This window comes from Nomascus leucogenys, chromosome 7b, assembly GCF_006542625.1.
Source record: "Nomascus leucogenys isolate Asia chromosome 7b, Asia_NLE_v1, whole genome shotgun sequence".
NCBI classification, from domain to species: Eukaryota; Metazoa; Chordata; class Mammalia; order Primates; family Hylobatidae; genus Nomascus; species Nomascus leucogenys.
The window spans coordinates 10,367,216-10,389,958 of record NC_044387.1 but is presented as its reverse complement, the minus strand read 5'-3'; the positions used below and the strand labels follow the sequence as shown (position 1 = coordinate 10,389,958).

The 22,743-nt window shown below is 42.3% G+C and overlaps 1 protein-coding gene across 2 annotated transcripts in view; it reads left to right on the top strand.

Annotated features, from left to right (window-relative positions):
- TNRC6B (trinucleotide repeat containing adaptor 6B) overlaps positions 1–22,743 on the top strand; it is a 284,827-nt gene that overhangs the window by 74,327 nt on the left and 187,757 nt on the right. For both annotated transcript variants that reach the window (XM_030815502.1, XM_030815504.1), the window contains exon 3: positions 8,106–8,196. In XM_030815502.1, the coding sequence (XP_030671362.1) occupies positions 8,152–8,196 (45 nt within the window). In that variant the 5' untranslated portion in view covers positions 8,106–8,151. The remainder of the gene's footprint in view (positions 1–8,105; positions 8,197–22,743) is intronic.

The window sequence follows — 22,743 nt, the reverse complement described above, 5'->3', positions numbered from 1 at the left end:
AGATATATAGTATTTTTTTCATGGCTTTGTGCCTTGGTTGATGCTTTTATCTTTTTAGAGTTTGGAAGCAGGGAGAAGAATGTGACTGTCTACTCTCCTTGTTGTATTTTTCCTGTTGTCTACTTCTCCCAAACTCCCTTGGCAGAATTTTTCATCTGTATTCTAAGAGCACCTGTTGTTATTACAGTAATAAATTATTCAATATTTTTTATTAAAGTTGTTTATTTGTATCTGTCTCCTTTACTAATATATAAACCCTTTGAGACTGCTTGGAAAGGAACTAACCTATTTTCAATGCCTAAAAGAGGCCCCCACAAGCAAGAAAGGATGACAGCAGTGAAAATGAAGAACTGTGGGTGGATCCGAGAAACAAATTTTGAAAGCAAAAATGATAGGACTTGCCGATGAGCTAATATGAGGGGTCCAGGGTAGGATGAGAAATTCATGATGAATTTCTCCCCAACCCTTTGCTAGGCTTATGTGCCTAGTGTATGCACCTTGTCTCTATAGAGACAGCCACTTACCTGAAGACAGTAGCCATAACCATAGCCACTGCTAAGGTCAAAATACTGTGTGGCCTATGGTTTTTGAACCTCCAGTTCAGCCTCAGTAGTATAGAGAAATAAGATAAAATGCTCTTAGACACCTTGCTAAGAGTTCTACACACATTGTTTAATTTAATCTTTGTAACACCTTTTCCTGCACAGCTTTATGGATGAAAATAGGATTAGAAAGTTAAATAGCTTGCCCAAGACCACACAGCTAATAACTGACAAAGAAGAATGATTCTACATTTTCAAAGCCACAGTTCATTCCAGCATAACACACTATCCCAGTACCGTCTGGCATGTGGTAGAGGCACAGTAAATGTTTATTGAGTTGATATCTATTGCATTTTAAAGGAAAAGCACTGTCATTGATTAATTCAGTCATTCTTACATAGAAATTTATTGAATACTTATTAAATGCCAGGTACACAGTTTTAAGCAGACTGAATACAGAGATTAACAAGATATAGTGTCTGGTATCAAGGGGTTGACAGTCTAATCCTTATCACATGGAGGAATCTATGTGAGTAAATAAATCCAATAAAGTGTTACAGATCCCATAATAGAATTCAAACAAGATCCACTGGGGGCACTGAGGAAGGAATCATTATTTCTGCCTAGAGATGGATCAAGAAATAGTTCATAAAAGCTGAGCCTTGATTGGAAAGTAGGGTCTCCCCTTGTGGCACCAGAGGAGGGAAAGGCAGAGGGAGTGATAGCAACAAAAACATGGAAACATGGAAACCTGAAACAGTCTGCCGTATTGGCAAAGCTGTAAGATGTTCATTATGGCTGGAACAAAGGAACAGAGACCAGGCAGACGAGGCTGGAGAGACAGGCAAGGGCTGGATCCTGGAGGGCTTTTGAAAATATTAACATATTTGGTAATTTTCCTGGAAGAACTTGCACAGGTACTGTAGGACATTACTTGTATTTAGTTCTTAACATTTGCTGAGTCCTGTCGTGTGTGGCAAGCACTGTGCCAGATCAAGACTATCCACCACCTACCACAGGTCACAAACTGGTGACTGTTCCAAATTGAAGTGATGTGCAAAAGCAGAAATTAAACACTTGTGTCAGCCGGACACCGTGGCTCACGCCTATAGTCCCAGCACTTTGGGAGGCCGAGGTGGGCGGATCACTTGAGGTCAGGAGTTCCAGACCAGCCTGGCCAACATGGTGAAACCCTGTCTCTACTAAAAATACAAAAATTAGCCAGGCATGGTGGCACGTGCCTGTAGTCCCAGCTACTTGGGAGGCTGAGGCAGGAGAATCGCTTGAACCTGGGAGGCAGAGGTTGCAGTGAGCCGAGATTGCGCCACTGCACTCCAACCTGGGCAACAGAGTGGGACTCTGTCTCTAAATACATACATAGATACATACATACATACATACATACATAAAATAAACACTTGTGCGTTGTCTCATTATCGCATGATGGGACGTGACTTGTCACTTTGGCATGACTTGTTCACCCCTCTAGTTTTCACGTAAGTGGGCTTTGCCCTGACTTTTTTGTGACTCTGTTAGCACTGATACATTAGACTTTGTCACTTCTTACATGGAACCCTTAGTTAACCACACACTTCTGCATTGCCTATCTTACTTACCTTTATTTTGTCAAAAGGAAAGTAAAGTTGCCCTAGACACAACCATAAGCCGTGCCTTCAAACAAGAATGTTATCAAGGTTTGTTCAAGAAACACATTGAAAACTAAGGACAGCTCCAAAACAACAAAAAATGAGAGCAAGTGAAATAAAGGACAAGGATAAAAATAGGTATCAATATGACATTTAGTAAATGGGCACGTTACATGGTTTTAATCAGGAAAGATTTTTAGAAATAAAAATTGACTGGAGGCCAAGCACTATGGCTCACACCTAAATCCCAGCATTTGGGGAGGCCTAGGCAGGTGGATTGCTTGAGCTCACAAGTTCAAGACTAGCCTGGGCAACATAGTGAAATCCGAACTCTACCATAAATACAAAAATTAGCTGGGCATGGTGATGTGCACCTGTAGTCCTAGCTACTTGGGAAGCCCAGCGAGGCTGAGGCTGCATTGAGCCGTGATCATGCCACTGCACTTCAGCCTGGGTGACAGAGTGAGACCCTGTCTCAAAAAAAAAAAAAAAATACTGAATAGATATTAGAAGGGTAGAGATGTGGATTGGTGATGAGGGGAAGGGGTTTCCAGTGGGGTGTGGACTAGGATATACATAGATAGAGATTAGTATGTTGTGTGCTGAGAATGGAAAGATTTGCCTGCGTGAATGCAGAATACAGTGTGCTTTGAGAGTAACTAGAAATGAGGTTAGTGAAAAGCTTAGGAAGTAAAAGTGTGTGATTAATGCTGTGGTAATGGAATAATTTGGAAGACAAGGCTGATATGGAAAACTGAACTTAATTCTGAGGAGGATACGTTTTAGATATAAGTTGAGATCAAAGGGTATCCAATAAGTAATATTCTCTTCCCTGCTCAAGTTCTGAACCAACAGAGACTTAGGACAAAGGAGTAAGGCAGATAGGTGGAGATCAAAATTTCACGTTTATCATTCATAAAGTTGCCATAGGAGAACTGGCTTAAATCTCAGGGCAAGCAGATTTTAAATACTGAACTGCAGGACTTAACAGGTTTATTCGCCCAGCAACACTAGTCTGGGATAGACCTGCCTCCTCGCCTGCCTCCTAGCCAACGAAAGGAGCAGAGCAGAACAGGTGCCCCCAAGGGAAAAGGGAGAGAAAAGGGCTGGACTATGCAAGCCTGGTTTCTTCTTCCAAACACACTCATCAGAGAAGTGACTTCACCCCTGACAGCCTGAGTCAGGGATACAAGGCCAGGAATATGAAAAATTGGATATTGTCCCATGTGGAAGGAAGCATCAGGAGCAGGGAAAAAAGTTTTCCTCCCCTAGCATCACCTAGCTTTTGTTTCTTAGTGCATTGTTCTTAACCAGTAAGTCTGGGTCAGCCAGGGTTATGCCAGTCTCCCTTCCTTCCTCCCTTCCTTCCTCCCTCCCTCCCTCCCTCCTTCCTTCCTTCCTTCCTTCCTTCCTTCCTTCCTTCCTTGTATAGCCAGAAACCTCTTAATTTTCATTTTCCTTTTGAATCACCTATATAAACCTAACACAAGCAATTTAAATGAAGAACTTCACTGGTTTTGTAATGCATGTGTGCTATTTGAAATTCAGCTGCTTTGCAGCTTATATGCAGCGAGTAATTGTTCCACTTTCTGATGTCTAAAAGGCCTGTAGGAAGAAAGTCTGTTTTCCCTGAAGTCTAATCTTTCCTCAGCCATGCCTGCTTAGGAAAAGCTGTGCTGGCATAATTCAAGGTCAAGCAGCAGCCTTCTGTACACTGAAGCCACCCAAGCCCATTAATGCCCTATTCCCTTTGCTGAGGCCAGCACAGCTGGCATTTGCTTGCTAGGCCAGAGCAGCCAGTGTATGCTGAGGCTGCCTGCACAGCTGATATGTAAATGAGCTTTCAATACCAGCATCACCACCACCACTACAACCGTCTGTGGCTTGTTTCTTGATGAGGCCTGCAAAGCCCCCAACCCTTTGCTAAGGCTTATGTGCCTAGTTTATGCAGCCTTGTCTCTATAGAAACAGCCACTTACGTGAAGACAAAGTTGCCATAACTACAGTCACTGCTAAGGTCAAAATACTGTGTGCCTATGGTTTATAAACCTCTAATGCAGCATCAATAGTTAAAAGCTAGTGTATAGCTATAAAAACAACAGTAAAAAGCCTAATACAAGCTTCTACAAGAAAATACTGTGCCCTCTCATTAAAGTCCAAGGCCCAAAGTCCTGGCCTTAACAGAAGCCTCAAAAATGCCACGTGTATTTTACTCCCTTGAATTTTAGTTTGTGTCTATTTATCAAAATTTCGGTGCTACGCACCAGAGGTTAGGGTCTTTGAGACCCAATAAATAGCACTCTCCTTCCCTTGACTGGGCTCTATATTTTGGTCTCCCAAATGTCCTCCTTTTTAAAAGCTAATATGCAGCGAAAAATTGTTACACTTTTCATTTTTCCCTCCTTTTTAAAAGGAGGGCATTTGGGAGACCAAAATACTGTTTCTCTGACTAATAAAGCGGTATTGGACCGCCCATTCCCGCTGCCACTGCTATTGTGTGTGCCACTGGGCGGAGGGGCCGGGCTTAAAAAAAAAAAAGCTGTATTGGAGAATGTGACACGTCTACAGGCCAGTGAACTTAACATTGAACTTAATAATAACACAGACTGACCCACTCACGGGTAGTTGTGAGGGTCCTGTGTTTATGGGTGGAGAAGAGAATGCATGCTTCCCGGGGCAGCTGGTTTCCAAAAGGAAGGAAAAGACAGGGCTGAGCTCCACCTACCTTGTTTCTCCTTTCAAACTCACCATTAAAGTAAGATCCTGTTACCTTCTCTGGAGTGGATTGTGTGCAGGTGTAGAGGAGCCAAAGGTGGAAACTCGGGAGCCAGGAAGAAGCATTCCTGTTTCACAGCATGTCCAGAGGGAAATGGAGATCACTGGGGATCGGACCCTGAAAGAATAAGAATTCAGAGTAGAGAATGTCTTGTGAGTTGGTCATCTCCATGTACTTATTAAGTGCCTATTATATATCAAGTGCAAATACATTATCAGTGAATCCTCAGAATAACTATTATTCCCAAGATTTGGTAGGGAAGCTGAGACTGAGACAAATTCCCTCAAGGTCACACATCTATAAGCATCCAGGTCTGTTGGACTCTTCAGTGACGGCCACAGCTCCCCCTCCAGGTTCCAGTCACTGCCCCTTCCCCTTCAGGCCTAGCAATAGTAAGGTTCCCCACTGTTGTCAGCCACTGGGTGGTTCAGTAGCCTTTGTTGGTTTCCCTATTTCCATTCTAACATGTTGGAAAACTGAGGGCTGTAGTAGTAGGGAAGGGAAGACTTGGGCCTTGGTAGGCTCTTATTGGGACACGATGGATTTTAAGAAGTGAGTGTAGGGGCAGAAATCTTAGTTAAAGCATTGGGTAGAGGGTGATAGCATGGGGGAGGAGAGATGACAGTGTGCAGTGTTGGGGGATAGGGAGGAGGAGTCGGTGAGGGGAAGTAGCAGTGATTGTCAAAGAAGGAGAGAACTAATTTAGCCAGGCAAGTCAAGCTAGAAAAAGACTTAAGAAAAATAGAACAGCCAAATAGGAGAATCCAGAAAGGATGAAAGTAAAAAGATTAAAGCTGAAGGAGAAGCCAGCAAGTTGAGAGCAGTGCCGTTTCATAGAAGAAACAACCACTGCCATCCCTTCTTCCTCTCCCGACCTCCTGTCTCCAGTCAGTGCCTCCCACTGGCTTAGCCCAGCCAGCAGCCAGAAGATAGGGAGCCCGATGATGGTGTCCCCTGGGGCACACAGTCAGGTGGAGAATGGAGCGTGGGTCTAGAGGAAGCAGACAGTACAGCACCAGACCAAGACGAGTGTGCTGAGCACAGGCCTGCAAGCATGAATGGAGTTCCAAGGAGTTTTTCTGGTTCAGCTATGCCCATAATGCATCATCTATGAAATGCAGTCTCTGTTTCAGTGAAGTAGGAGAACTTAAAGACATCTGTGAAGCAAATTACACGTAAAATCTTTCTGGATATGTTATTGAGTTTTTCCAATGCTGTCAACCTAATTTTTATACAAACAGAACTTTTTTTTTTTTTTTTTTTTTTTTTTTGCGCAACTGTGATAAATAGGTGAGGGACAAAATCAACCAGAGAAAGCCTGTTTTCACTTGCAGTGAGCATCTGTCATGTGTTTTACAGAGGGGATGGGCAATATTGATTAAGCTGGGAGCGAGTGAATGGTTATCAATTGAGAGCTTCTACTGTACTGATTTTACACTTCACATCACATAAATATGCATTTGTTACCAACAAGACCTTGCTAGGTGGGTGAGCAAAGTAGATATTTTGGTAACCCCTTCCCACCCAGTAGATGAGGAAACGGCTTCCTGGAAGTGCCTTCTTAGCCTTGAGTCTTGGCTGGTTATAGAGAAGCCTACACCAAAACAGATCATCAAGTGTTGTGCATTAATAGATTTTTCTTGCACACACAAAAAACATACACTACCAGCATCTTTTTACCTTTTTTTTTTTTTTTTTTTTTTGAGACAGGGTCTCACTCTGTTGCCCAGGCTGGAGTGCAGTGGTGTGATCACAGCTCACTGCAGCCTTGACCTCCTGGACTCAACCAGTCCTCCCACCTCAGCCTCTTGAGTAGCTGGGCCCACATACATGTGTCACCACGCCTGGCTAATTTTTGTATTTTGGATAGAGGTGGGGTTTCGCCCCCAGGCTGGTCTTAAACTCCTTAGCTCAAGCCATCCACCTGCCTTGGCCTCACAAATTGCTGGGATTATAGGCATGAGCCACTGCACCTGGCCTTTTTTAGTTTTTATGTTTTGTAGCTATGAGCTTTAGAGTAGCTGATAGGTTTGTAAATATTCGTACCTGTATTATAATAGAGATTTGTGTCATTTGAATAATTATTCTTCAAAAGGGCCAGGAGCAGTGGCTCACGCCTGTAATCCCAGCACTTTGGGAGTCTGAGGTGGGCGGATGACGAGGTCAGGAGTTCAAGACCAGTCTAGCCAACATAGTGAAACCCTGTCTCTACTAAAAATACAAAAATTGGCCGGGCGTGGTGGCAGGCGCCTGTAGTCACAGCTACTTGGGAGGCTGAGGCAGGAGCATCGCTTGAACCCAGGAGGTGGAGGTTACAGTGAGCCAAACTCACACCACTGCACTCCAGCCTGGGTGACACAGCAAGACTCTGTCTCAAAAAAATATGTATATATATATTCCTCAATAATTACATATGTAGTGAGTTCATGAAAATGTTGCATAAATTTTTAGTAGTTGCCTTTTGGCACATTTTAATTCATAAAATTTTAACAAACTTTTTCTTGACTCATTTTATTCTTTGAGGAAAAGTTAATTACTTTTTACTGTCTTGCCCTATAGTCTCATATAAAAATAAATGAACTGACATTTAGTTTATTAAGCACATTTCCTAAAAATGAAAAGTGGGGCCAGCCATTATAGTGTACTTTAATTTCAGTTATAAAGAAAGCAGGAACGTTATTCATAAATTATAAGCCCAGGAAACCCTGCCAATTCCAATAGCCTTAGCCTAATACCCAGGCACTGTGACCTGCAGGGGCGGAACAACAGGTGCGCCGCTTTGCTCACTGCCATACTTTCATGCAGGTCAGTGTCTGCTGTAAGAATTTCACCACCACCTCTGCCAAAAGCCAAATAAAATAGGGAAAGAAATCTAGAGCTATTAATGTCCCAATGCTGGAAACCTTTCCTATTTACCCTTCTCCCCCAAGATGGGAAACATTCCCTCCCTGCTTCTCTCCCTCCCTCTTTCTTACCCATCTCTTCTTAAGATGCATGTGCATAGACACACACACACAAAGTTACTCAAAGTTACTTCACAGTATCTGTGGCCTTATTGAGAGAATTTCAGTCTAAACCTTTGAAAAAAAATTTTTTTTGCCCTGAATTCCTTACATACTTTTTTCTTCTCTCTTCTTTTAGGCAGTATTTTTGTGTTTCTGCAGAGTTTTGCACAAAATCTGTTCCCATGCAAACCAATGAGGGAGAAGTATCGGAAGAAAGCAGTTCCAAGGTCAGTAAATTACTAAATGGTACAGTTTGGGTAGAAATTGAACAGTAGAGGCTGTGGATGAGTAGAATGGGTATTTCATTTTACATGACTGTAAAAATTCGATTGATTTAAATTAGAACCTAAGATTGAGAAATATTTTTTCTTTTCAGTATACTTTTTAATCCTATATGCTAATTTAAACAATTTTACTGAACTACAGAGAACGTTATAATTTATTTTTAGAACACTAATACTATGTCTTTTAAAGTTTGTTACGAAAGTTACTATAGGCTTATAAAAAATCAGAAGCATATAAAGTCAGGAGTCAAAGCTGGTCCCCTGTTCCTGCTGCACAGAGGCAGTCACTGATAATTTTTAGGTGTTTTTCTATTACAAATTTTGTTTTGTCTTATTTTAGATTCAGAGATACACGTGCAGGTTTGTTGCATGGGTATGTTGTGTGATGCTGAGGCTTGGGGTACAAATGATTCCATCACTCAGGTAGTGAGCATAGTACCCAAGAGCTTGTCTTTGAACCCTTGTTCCCTTTCCTCCCTCTCCCTTTTGGAGTCCCCAGTGTCCACCGTTTCCATCTTTATGTCCACATGTACCCAGTGTTTAGCTCCCACTTATAAGTGAGAACATGCAGCACTTGGTTTTCTGTTTCTGTGTTAACTCATTTAGGATAATGGCCTTCAGCTGTATCCATGTTGCTGCGAAGGACGTTATTTAATTCTTTTTTTTTTTTTTTTTTTTTTAGACTGGGCCTGGCTCTATTGCCCAGGCTGGAGTGCAGTCATACGATCTTGACTCATTGCAGCCTCTGCCTCCCAGGCTCAAACCATCCTCCCACCTCAGCCTCCTGAGTAGGTGGGACTACAGATGCACACCACCAAACCTGGCTAATTTTTGTATTTTTTGTAAAGACAGGGTCTCACTTTCTTGTCCAGGCTGGTCTCACACTTATGAGCTCAAGCACTCCACCCGCCTAGGTCTCCCAAAGTCCTGGGATTACAGGCATGAGCCACCATGCCTGGATGATTTAATTCTTTTTTATGGCTACGTATTATAAATTTTTAAATGGTAATTTGTTTGCTTTGTTTTTTCAATCTAAAGCCTAAGGAATGTTATCATCATCAAATCTTGTATGTAAATATATATAATAAATAAAATAAAAATAAATACATATGAATCCTATATATAAATCCTATATATAAATATTTATCTATATTTTTGTCTATATCTGGCTCCATGTGCTGATTTTCCTTGGCTGCTTCTTAACATGGTTACATGAGACCCTTAGTACTACTTTTACTTCCCTCTCTGTCCATTCAGAATTGTCTGTAGCTCTTCCTCGGAGCTGTGAAAACAACTCTTTCAGTCTCTTTATGAATGCCCCCTCTACAGGGCTATCATCTAGTCCATGGCTTGGGTGGAGGAACAGATGTCATCCTGTCCTCTTGGTTTTCCTTTCCCATCTCACCAGATTTCATTCTTCTTTCTGTAGCCAAAGCAGAAGCTTATAGATTTTCATCAGACTCATCTAGACCCTGAATCTCATGTAGGGTTAGTCAGAGCCTGTGAGGTACACACACGATCTAGGAATCTCCCTCACACACACACACAGAGGCACACATACCCGGGACACCCAAGATACACACACCCCAGAATTTCTGAGGTACATATACAGCCTTCCCCAAGATCCTAATTTACTAATTTATAGTGAAATATAATGTTAAGGAAGATTGGGGCTCATGCCTGCAATCCCAGCACTTTGGGAGTCTGAGGCGGGCAGATTGCTTGAGCTCAAGAGTTCGAGACCAGCCTAGGCAACATGATGAAACCCTGTCTCCAAAAAATACAAAAATTAGTTGGGCATGGTGGTGCATGCCTGCAGTCCCAGCTACTCAGGAGGCTGAGGTAGGAGGATCATTTGTACCCAGGGACGTTGATGCTGCAGTGAGCTGTGATCATGCCACTGCACTCCAGCCTGGGCAGCAAAGCCAGACCCTGTCTCAAAAAAAAGGAAGATTGGATTTCTGGCTAGTACATTTTCTCCCTGGAAATATAAGGTATACTTGGGAGATTGCTTGGTGAACATGTAATTAGACCAGTATAGAATATATTACTGTGCCATAAGCTCAGTTTTCAACTTCTTTTTGGAAAAATAAATGACTAGCTTTCTTGATTTTTCAATTACTGAATAGTTTATCAGTTCAGAATGAATTAGACTCAAGAATAAGAGAACATTCTTTTTATACTTCCACTAAGTGGATGCTTCTGTTATAAATTAGATTACAACTTCATCAGCCTTAGTTTAACTCAGGTTCTTATGTTTTACCTCTTGATGTTTGCTTTTGTTTAAAATCTTATATTTGGAGGCTGATCTCATCTCGCAGGGGTCAGCCCATTCTCCCCCTCCGAGGGTGTAAATCAATCAGTCAATAAAATCTTATATTTGGAATGATTTAATGTATGGCTGGAATTTGTCATTTTGCTGTGGTTATATAGTTTGTGGATGTCTGTTAACAGAAGGCCATTAGGAAAGGTAGCAGGTTTTGAGGAAAAGTAGAGAATTTTTTACTAAAAAGTGATTTTCAGCTAAATTTATTTTTGTTCAATATATTTTTTTTGAGACCGGATCTTGCTCTGTCACCAAGTCTGGAGTGTGGTGGTATGATCACGGCTCACGGCTCACAGCTCACGGCTCACTACAGACTCAACCACCCAGCCTCAAGCAATTCTCCCACCTCAGCCTCCCAAGTAGCTGGGACCACAGGCGTGTGCCACCACACCTGGCTCTCTTTTTTTTTTTTTTTTGGTAGTGACAGAGTCTTGCTGTGTCGCCCAGGCTGGTCTCAAACTGCTAGGCTCAAGTGATTCTCCTGCCTCAATCTCCCAAAGTGCTGGAATTATAGGTGTAAGGCACTGCGCCTGGCCTTCAATAAATAATTCTTAAGCATGTGTTATCATGGGATACAACAGTGAACCAAAAATACGTAGTTCCTACTCTCAAAGTGGTTTCATTTTAGTGGGAGACATGAATAAATATAAATAAAGATAATAATTATAGATGATGGTAAGTACTATGAAAAAAATAAAGCCATGTCATGCAGGGCAGCTGGGAGGAAGCGCGTAGCTAGTCAAGGAAGGTCTCTCTGAGAAGGGGACATTTCAGCTGAAGCTAATGGGCAAGGGAGCCAGCTGTGTGGAGAGCTGGAGCAACAGTTTTCTAGACACAGGAAACAGCTGCAAAAGCCCTTGGCCTCTTCCAAGAACTCTCAGAAACCAAGTGTGACAGGAGGTTAGAGAGAGCGGCAGAGACCTTGCAAGACCTCAGAGGCCACAGTGTGCAACGTGGACCTATTCTCCATGCCTAGGGCAGCCATTGAAGGCTGTTCACTCCAGGAGTGATGTGATGTGTAGGATTTGCATTTTAAGAGATGGCTCTGGCTGCTCTCTGGACAGTGGATTGGAAAGAGGTAAGAGTGGAAGCAGGGAGCCTGGTGAGAAGGCACGTGCAGCCGTTCGGGTAGGGCTACATTCCTGGGTGTTACTGGAAGTGGAGCAAAGACAGACTTGAGGTATATTTTGGTGCCAAAACTGATGTGACTCGAGGATGGATTGGGATCCTTTTGCATCATAGAAATCGAAAGGGGAATTTCAAGAGAAAGGCTCACTCAGTAACTTCAGATGCTGCCAAGAATCAAGGAGGTTGACAAGTGAGAAAAGCCACCTGGATTTGTTTAAGAACTAATTAAAGAGAAAGGATAGGAGAAAACTTTCTGGGGGGCGACGGAGATGTTCTGTGTCTGATAGGGGTGCAACTGTTTATAATTACAATAAAAATAGTTACAGTGTAGGTACGTTTTATGTGGTGAAACTGACATAATCAAATGGAGTGGAGAATACATGGAAGTATAGATGAAGCAGGAATGGCAGAATGTTGGCAACTATTGAAGTGTTGTGATGGGTACATAGGAGTTTATTTGTATTTACTTTGTACATGTTTTAAATTTTCTATGATAGTTTCTAAAAGAACTTACTGGTGTTCAAGGGTGCCATTTAATTGGAGTAGGAGGTGCAGAAACCAAATGTTATGGGTTAAAGAGAAATTAAATGATTTTTAAAAATGAGTTATGACTATAGTCCACCACCCAATTTTAGGACATTTGGAAATAAATGGAAGAGAGAACAATGATAAGGAGGATTAAGTTCAAGTGAAAGATTTTTTTAAATGGAAGAGGACTATGCATGTTTGAGGAAAGAGGGAAGAAATGAGTGGAGGAAGGCAGAGTGCAGTTAGAAAAAGGTTTCTCCGATTCCCAGGCTTAACGGGACTCGTACTGCAGTAATGCCTGAGCTCAGGCCCAAATCCTGCTCTTCTGACTCGTTTAGTGGCGGAGGGAGTTTTGGAGGAGGAAAGAAAGAAAGAAAGTGTGTTCAGCTTTTCTTTGTATTGCCTTCGAAAGAGGAGTCATTGTAGTTGGGAGAGTGTAGAGTACACAACTGAAGACTTGAAATGACAAGTTTCGATTTCCTATTAAGAGGAAGGGCTTGGAATTGCAATTGTGGAGAAGGTGCTAAGAATAGTTAACAAATGAATAAAGGGTCAATATGGTTTACAAAATATCCAGGTAAGTTGTGCAAGTATAAATCAGGAGCCCTTATGGATGGGCAGGATTGGTATAGAAGTCTTTTTTTTTTTTTTTTTTTTTTGAGATGGAGTCTCGCTCTGTCACCCAGGCTGGAGTGCAGTGGTGCGATCTCGGCTCACTGCAAGCTCCACCTCCCGGGTTCACGCCATTCTTCTGCCTCAGCCTCCCAAGTAGCTGGGACTTGACAGGCACCTGCCACCACGCCCGGATAACTTTTTGTATTTTTTAGTACAGACGGGGTTTCAGTGTGTTAGCCAGGAAGGTCTCGATCTCCTGACCTCGTGATCCGCCTGCCTCAGCCTCCCAAAGTGCTGGGATTACAGGCTGAGCCACCATGCCCGGCCCAGTATAGAAGTCTTATTGGAGGAAGTGAATTTTGCTGTTCCTCTTGAAGAGTGTTCTCTGAAACTGTGCAGCATCTTCTGTAACATTTTCTTGGAGAGAGATGTTTATTGAAGTTCAGAGATGGATTAGCATTATATATTCTTCGGGAGTTGGGAAATGTAGACTTTGACCTTTTGAGTTTAGGGATTTTTTTTTCTCTGCCAGAAAGATATAAAGCAGGTGACGGTTTCTAAAAGACTGCTGTAAACAGATTATAGATCATTCCTGAATTATGTACAAGCGTTCTATTTTTCCTTATTTTTGGCTCCTTTCCTCCCCTCCTCTCTCCTGATTAATTCAGCAAATATTTATTGAGCACCTACTGTGTGCTAGGAACTGTGTTGGGTGTTGATACACAGAATTGACCCCTTAAACTATTATTTATTCTTTGTTTTAATTCTTGGAGCTCCAACCATTTAAAGTGGAGGCAGGAAGAAAGAATGTTAAATTTCACATCAGTTTAGAACGAGCTTTTTTTCCCTGAATGGTCACCAGATTGCAATTTTGTATGACCTAACAAATTTCTCAAAGAGAGTTCTGCTATTATTGTGAAAGCTTCTATTGTAAATGCTGAAGGAAGACAAGTTGACAGAGTTATTGTTAATGTAAAACTTCAGACGCCTCTGAACATATCCTTTGGAGGAACAGTGAATATTTCTTACATTTTTCCCAAGGACCACTTCAGGGCTTATTTAGTTTTTCTGCTGTGTATGTGAGAGATAAAATTGAATCAAATTAACAGAGTTACCCATGGATCTGTCTTACTGTTCCACATTTTTAGAGGTTAAATATGAAAATTATGTTCTGTGACTGGGTGCAGTGGCTCACACCTGTAAACCCAGCAGTTCGGGAGGCCAAGGCGGGCAGATGACTTGAGGTCAGGAGTTTGAGACTAGCCTGGCCAACATAGCGAAACACCATCTCTACTAAAAATACAAAAATTAGCTGGGCCTGTTACCGTGCGCCTGTAATCCCAGCTGTGCCTGTAATCCCAGCTACATGGGAGGCTGAGGCAGGAGAATCACTTGAACCCAGGAGGCAGAGGTTGCAGTGAGCCAAGATCACACCACTGCACTCCAGCCTGGGTGACAGCGTGAAACTCCATCTCAATAAATACAATACAATACAAAACAAATACAATATAATACAATACAGTACAGTACAATACAATACAATACAAATGCAATAGAAAAATTTGCCAGGCATGGTGACGTGCACCTGTAGTCCCAGCTACTCAGGAGGCTGAGGCAGGAGAATTGCTAGAACCTGGGAGGCAGAGGTTGCAGTGAGCCAACATCATGCCCCTGTACTCCAGTCTGGGCAACAGAGCGAGACTCCATCTCAAGAAAAAAAAAACAAAAAGTCTGGGCGCGGTGGCTCAAGCCTGTAATCCCAGCACTTAGGGAGGCCGAGGCGGGTGGATCACAAGGTCAGGAGATTGAGACCATCCTGGTTAACACAGTGAAACCTCGTCTCTACTAAAAATACAAAAAAATTAGCCGGGCGTGGTGGCGGGCGCCTGTAGTCCCAGCTACTCGGGAGGCTGAGGCAGGAGAATGGCGTGAACCCAGGAGGCGCTTGCAGTGAGCCGAGATCACACCACTGCACTCCAGCCTGGGTGACAGAGCAAGACTCTGTCTCAAAAAAAAAAAAAAAAAAAAATTCTGTAAAAAGTCTTTGATAACATAGGAAATGGAGGCATGGATATGTATGTATTTCATTGGCCTGATTCTCATAGAGAGAAACACATGTGACCTGTTTTATTTGGCATTTATGTGCTTGTATTAACACACTGATCTGAATACAGATACTATTTTATCTGTCACATGTGGCTTTGACTGGTTAAATGTAATGCTTATTTTTCTTAGTGCCTGGTTTTGCTATCACATAGTGGAACTACATTACTGGGAGGTTTCAGCTCTATTGTGGATTTACTGACACATGCTGGAACTAAGCTGTTTATTTGTATCATCTTTTTATTGAGATATTATCAAAAGTGATATACTTTTATCGTCATTCAGTTTAATTCAACAAACATTTATTGGGCACCTACTAGTTGCTGATGTCGTAGGTACAGGCATACAAAGTTATTTATGTAAGACATGGTCTCTGCATTTTGGGCACTTTTAACCTAGTTGAGGGAGGTAACCATACCATACAGGCTATGATACTGATATTAAATATGTGCCTAGGTCAAAGCAGTGAATTCTTTCTGGAAGGAAGCTCCACAATGGAGAGAGAACACTTGAACTAGGCATTGTAGAAAGAAGAGTTTCATGGTTTTTATTGGTTTGTTGGACGGGTGACGGGGAGAAGGCTATTATATGCAGAGGGAACTGTGTATAGCTTACAAGGGGTAATGTGCCGGGCGCGGTGGCTCACGCCTGTAATCCCAACACTTTGGGAGGCCGAGGCAGGCGGATCACCTGAGGTTGGGAGTTCGAGACCAGCCTGACCGACATGGAGAAACCCCGTCTCTACTGAAAATACAAAAAATTAGCCAGGCGTGGTGGCATGTGCCCATAAGCCCAGCTTCTCGGGAAGCTGAGGCAGGAGAATCGTTTGAACCCAGGAGGCGGAGGTTGTGGTGAGCCGAGACCGTGCCATTGCACTCCAGCCTGGGCAACAAGAGCAAAACTCCATCTCAAAAAAAAAAAAAAATAGGTAATATGTGATGGGAGATGGTGAAAAATGTGAGTGTGTTTCAGATATCTTCGTGTCTGTTACATCACATCAAAACTTAGTGGTTTAAAACCACCATTGTAACCTCCTGAGTGGAATAATTCCAAAAAGTTTAGTAAATACTCTATCCTCAAGGATGTGGAGCATAACTTTCCACTCCTTAAGTGTGGATTCACACAGTGGAGAACCCTAAAGTCAGGCAATCAAGGTCAACATCAACAGTGATAAGTCATTTTTATAGTTTGTATGCTTGGTACGATGTGAGGAAATGGCACTTCAATTTCTAGTTGTCTTCCCTAAAATCCATTATCCCAGTCTAATCATGAGAAAAACATCAGACAAATTCCACTAGAGGGATGTTCTGCAGAATAGCTGATCAGCACTCCTGAAAACTCAAGGAAAACTGAGAAAAATCTGAGGAACTGTCACAGCCAAGAGACAGCTAAGGAGACATGATGACAATGTAATGTGGTATTCTGGATGGGATCCTGGAACATTAGGTAAAAATTAAGCAAATTTAATAAAGTATGGAGTTGAGTTAATGTATCGGGTTGGGGGGCTACGAGAGGGATAGCATTAGGAGAAATACCTAATGTAGGTGACGGGTTGATGGATGCAGCAAACCACCATGGCACATGTATACCTATATAACAAACCTGCATGTTCTGCACATGTATCCCAGAACTTAAAGTTTAATAAATAAATAATAATGTGTCAATATTGGTTCATGAATTGTGACAAATGTGCTAAGGTAACATGTTACTAACAGCAGAAACTGCATTCAGATAAATGGACTATCTTCCTAATTTTTCTGTAAATCTAAACCTGTTCTTAAAAATAACCTTTTCATATATTTTTAAGACTCCATCACCAAGGCAGCCTTTTATTTCTCATAATTCTGTGTTTTCCTGGGCTCAGTAGGGCAGTTGTTCTCTTCCAAAGTGGTATTGGCTGGAGTTACAGTCACCTGGAGGCCCAATTGGCCAGAAATGCCTGAAAGGGCCCACTCACATGGCTGGCAGTTGGTGTTGGCTGTCAGCTAGGAGACCAACTTGAGGCTGTTGACCCAAGGTTCTCCTCCATATGACCTCTGCATGCCTTGGGTTTCTCACAGCATGGTGGCAGGGATTCAGGAGGCAGCATTCCAACTGTGCAGGAGCTGCAGACACCTTAAGCCCAGCCTTAGAAGTCACCCAGCTTTGCTTCTTCCCCAGTCTGTTGAATTAAAGCAAGTCATAGGACCATCCCAGACTCAAGGGGAGGAGAAACAGACCCCACCTTTCAGTGGGGAGACTGACCTTAAATATGAGGTCATCTTTAATCCACCACACAGCAACTAGAGTGTTGGGTGCCAGGGAAGCAGGGGCATGGCAGAGCCCAGATTATCTTAGGCTGTAGAGTTTCAAGAATAGACAACAGATTAAACAAATTTAGTTTATTTTATTTTTATTTTAGCAACCTTATTGACACCTTGAAGTAGGAGATTTTTATTTGTTTAATAGAAACATGTTCTTGCTCTGTTGCCCAAGCTGGAGAGCAGTGGTGTGATGATGGCTTACTGAAACCTTGAATTTAATGGGCTCAAGTGATCTTCCCACCTCAGCCTCTGGAATAGCTGAGACTACAGGTGTGCCACCATGCCTGACTAGTTTTTCTTACTTTTTTTGTAGAGACTGGGTCTCACTATGTTGACCAGGCTGGTCTCAAACTTCTGGCTCAAGTGATCCTCCTGCCTCGGCCTCCCAAAGTGCTGAGATTACAGGTGGGAGCCACTGCAGCCAACCAAAGCAGCAGATTTTTAAAGCAGGGAAATGAGATGTACATTTTACTTTATGATTTGCTGTGTTAGGATAAATGGTGTTGATGTAGAGAGGGTAGACTAGAATATTGTGTCTTTACACTCAGATTCTCTAAAAGAAAAGGGAATTTAATAGGCCTACTTCAGCCTGTGGACTGATTTCCATTGGGTCCCGAGTTCTCAGAAGTTAGGAGAGCAAGAACCATAGGTGAGGAAGTAGATCCCATAGAAGGTCAAATGAATTGGGAGGCGAGGACTGGCATTTCTGGGACCATCTCCATACCTGATGTAATCTTCATGGTTCTTAACAAAGATAGATTAGAATGCTTAAACTCTGTAGCCATTTCTCACTTTAAATGTAGTGTAACTTAGGTCGATATTCTAAATGAGCTGGTGTTAGCTTACTTGATTCTGTAGCTCTAGACTTGAAATGTTCATTTTTTAAGTGAAATCTAAAACAGATACAGTAAAATTTGTTATAGAGCTGAGCCGTTGGGTGTTTGTGATCATATTCTCTGTACCTTTGTGTATATTTATCGTGTGTGTGTGTGTGTGTGTGTGTGTGTGTGTGTGTGTGTATACATTTTTTTTTTTTTTTTTGAGGCAGAGTCTTGCTCTGTCGCCTAGGCTGGAGTATAATAGCCTGAACACAGCTCATTGCAGCCTGAACCTCTTGGGCTCCAAGGGATCCTCCTGCCTCAGCCTCCTGTGTAGCTGGGACCATAGGCACGTGCCACCACACCGAGCTAAATTTTTTTTTTAACCATTTTTGTAGAGACATGGTCTCACTATGTTGCCTAGGCTGGTCTTGAACTCCTGGGCTCAAGAGAGCCTCCCACCTTAGCCTCCCAAAGTGTTGAGATTACAGGCATGAGCCACCATGCCTGGCCTGTATATTTAAATATTTATAATAAAACAATAAAAGTAAGCTCTAGGGTTTCAAATTTATAGCTATAGATTTAAGTACCCACGTGTTTCTACTAATTACTGTAAATATTTACTGAATCAGGAAGCTAACATTTTAGTTATTAATATAACATTCTTTATCGTTATCAAAGGTAACAAACGTCTTTGTCTACAGAGAATAAAGTGATCTGTTGATTTGCTTAACATTAAAGATAGTTAAATAGGGTAATTTAGACATAAAATACACAGTAGTATTTGAATGATCTGTTTTAATTGGTTTCATTGACAAAGAACTGCAAGATCTGTTCTTAATATTAAGTGCTCATTTAGTCAAGAAAAGTGTTACACAGGAGTATTTTAGGAACATGGTGATTTGTTTTGTTTGTGTTTTGGCAGGGGATGCAGAGAAAGAAGATTTACACATAGTTTAATAAAGTCTTTTGCTTTCCAAAGCTTAGGATATCTCTACCTTAGGCTGAATCTGCTTTAGCAAGTGATAACAAGATTTCATGGATTTTGGTATTCTAAGAGCAGATTGGAAAAGCAAACATGCAGCACAAGTGCTTTCCCCATTTGTTTACATAGCTGGTAAGCAACATCATTTGAGTTGGACTCCAGGTCTGTCTGACTCCAGAGGCCATAGTAGTTCAATACTCCATCCTGGACAAGTTACACGGCAGAGTAATCAACTGTTTCCTTAGGTCAGATAAACTTACTGGAAAAGTCACCTGGGTATAGAAGAATCCCTAAGAAGGGACAGGGTGCTTTGTGCATATTCAGAGCCACACATTTCTCTGGAGAAGAGATGGTTAGAGCATTGAGAGATGTCTGTGAGACCCTGGCGACGGGGTAGAAGCAGAATCCCTGCAGGCAATAGGGAACTATTGAAGGATGTTAAGCAGGGGAGAAACCTGATGATCTGATGCATATTTTAGAAAGACTGACCTGCCGGGCCCGGTGGCCCACACCTATAATCCTAGCACTTTGGGAGGCCGAGGCGGGTGGATTACTTGAGGTCAGGAGTTCCAGACCAGCCCGGCCAACATGGTGAAACCGCGTCTCTACTAAAAATACAAAAGTTAGCCGGGCATGGTGGCAGGTGCCTGTAATCCCAGCTACTTGGGAGGCTGAGGCAGGAAAATTGCTTGAACTGGGAGGCAGAGGTTGCAGTGAGCCGAGATCACGCCACCACACTCCAGCCTGGACAACAAAGCTAGACTCTATCTCAAAAAAAAAAAAAAAAAAAAAAAAAGAATGACCTGGCAGGAGTGTGGAGAAATGATTACCAACAGGCTGTAAAATGGAGACAGGGAGACCAGTTAGGAGTCCCCTCAAGAAGACTGAGGAAGGCTTGAAATCAGGCAGTAACAGTGGTCTGCAGAGGAGGGGACTGACAGGAGAAGCATACAGGAAGGATGGGATGAGAGCACAAATCTGCAAAGAGTGGGTTGAATGATACCATGTAAAATAGGAGATAGAGCAAGGTATTGGATGTAGCTATTGTTACTGTTATTATTATTATTATTTTTGAGACAGAGTCTCGCTCTGTTGCTCAGACTAATGTGCAGTGGTATGATCTCAGCTCACTGCAACCTCTGCCTCCCAGGCTCAGGAGATTCTCCTGCCTCAGCCTCTTGAGTAGCTGGGATTACAGGCACACACCACCATGCCCGGCTAATTTTTGTATTTTTAGTAGAGTTGGGGTTTCGCTATGTTGGCCAGACTGGTCTCGAATTCCTGACCTCAGGTGATCCACCTGCCTCAGCCTCCCAAAGTGCTGGGATTACAGGCGTGAGCCGCCACGCCTGGCCTGTTATAGTTATTTTTAACTGGGTGTGGATTTTGAAACACTGAGGCACCTGCAGGCAGCCCAGGTAAAACTAATTAGTAGGCATTTTAGAGCTCAGTCGAGAGAGAGGACATCAAGATACATATTAGGAGTTCTCAGCATATAGGAACAGATGAGCCCTGGGAGATGAGAAAAGGCTCAAGTATAGAACTGTAGGAACTATTTCAGACTGTGTCCAACCTGAGCATGGATAAGAATTCGCTTTCTCAAGGTACCAAAACAAAACAAAACCCCAAACAGCAATTCAAAGTACTAAAAAAAAAAAGTAAAAATAAAGGTAAATTAAGGAAAGAAAAGAATTAGCTTGGATGTTCTTTCTTTTTCCTTTTCAGCAGCTTTATTAAGGTATATTTTACATCCCATAAAACTTACCCATTTATAATATACAGCTCAGTGGTTTTCAGTGTATTCACAGAGTTGTACCACCATCACTGCCATCTAATTTAAGAACATTGTCATTACTCCAAAAAGAAACTGTATCCATTAGCAGTCACTCTCTATTCCCTTTCCTCCCAGGCACAGGCAACCACTAATCTTTCCATCTCTGTAGAATTACCTATTCTGAACATTTCATATAAATAGAATCATACAGTATGTTTTCCTTCTGTGTGAGATTTCTTTCAGTTAGCATCATGTTTTCAAGGCTATCCATGTTACAGCACATTATCAGTGCCTCAGTCCTTTGAATGGCTGAATAATATACCCTATTGCATGGATGTACGCATTTTCTTTTTGGTTTGTTTTTTTTTTTTGTTTTTTTTTTTTTTGAGATGGAGTATTGCTCTGTGGCCCAGGCTGGAGTGCAGTGGTGCGATCCTGGCTCACTGTAGCCTCTGCCTCCTGGGTTCCAGTGATTCTCCTGCCTCACCTCCTGGGTAGCTGGGATTACAGGCGCATGCTGCCACGATTTTTGCATTTTTAGTAGAGACAGGGTTTCAACATGTTGGCCAGGCTGGTCTCGAACTCCTGACCTCAGGTGATCCGCCTGCCTCGGCTTCCCAAAGTGCTGGGATTACAGGCGCAAGCCACCACGCCTAGCCACACCTGGCTAATTTTTGTATTTCTAATAAAAGTCTGCAATACATCTCCCTAATAAAAGTCTCATATCCAGAGTATGTAAAGAATTACCAAAAATCAGTTAGAAAAGGTCAGACAACTCAAAAATGTGCAAAAGACTAGGCATTTCACAAAATAAGGCATCCAAATGGTTATGAAAACACAGATGTTCAACATTATTCATGAGCGAAATGCAAATTAAACCTATAATGTAATGCCATTATACACTCACCAAAATGACTACAGTTCAAAAGACTAATAATACCAGGTGTTGGGCAAGAATGTGGAGCAACTGGAACTTTTAGACATTGTTGGAAGGAGTGTAAAATGACACAACCACTTAAAGAACTGTTTCGTAAGCTTCTAAATAATGTTAAACGAACTTCCACCCTATAAGGCAGACATTCTCTTAGGTGTATACTCCATAGAAATGACTGCATAGATTTGCAAAAACACATTATATGAAAATGCTCATGGCAGCTTTATTTATAGCAGCTCCAAACTGGAAATAGCCAGCTGTCTATCTGGTCTGAAACTCCTGGGCTGAAGTGATCCTCCAGTCTTGGCCTCCCAAAGTGCTGGGATTACAGGCATGAGCTACTCAGCCTAGGCTTAATGATTAATTAAGTTTGTTTAACATTATTTAGAAGCTTATGAAACAGTTCTTTAAGTGGTTGTACCATTTTACACTCCTTCCAACAACGTCTAAAAGTTCCAGTTATAGACAAATTATAGTTTGTCTGTGCAATGGAACACTACTAAGTTTAAAAATTGAACTCTTGGCTGGGCGCAGTGGCTCACGCCTGTAATCCCAGCACTTTGGGAGGCCGAGCTGGGTGGATCACAAGGTCAGGAGATCGAGACCATCCTGGCTAACACGGTGAAACCCCATCTCTACTAAAAATACCAAAAATTAGCCGGGCGTGGTGGTGGGCGCCTGTATTCCCAGCTACTCGGGAGAATGAGGCAGGAGAATGGCATGAACCAAGGAGGCAGAGCTTGCAGTGAGCCGAGATTGTGCCACTGCACTCCAGCCTGAGCGACAGAGTGAGACTCTGTCTCAAAAAAAAAAAAAAAAAAAAAAAAAGTGAACTCTTGATCAGTGTAACAACATGGATAAATCTCAGAAACATTATACCGAGTGAAAAAAGATAGATATAAAAGTGGTACATACTTGGCTGGGCACGGTGGCTCACGCCTGTAATCTTAGCACTTTGGGAGGCCAAGGCGGGTGG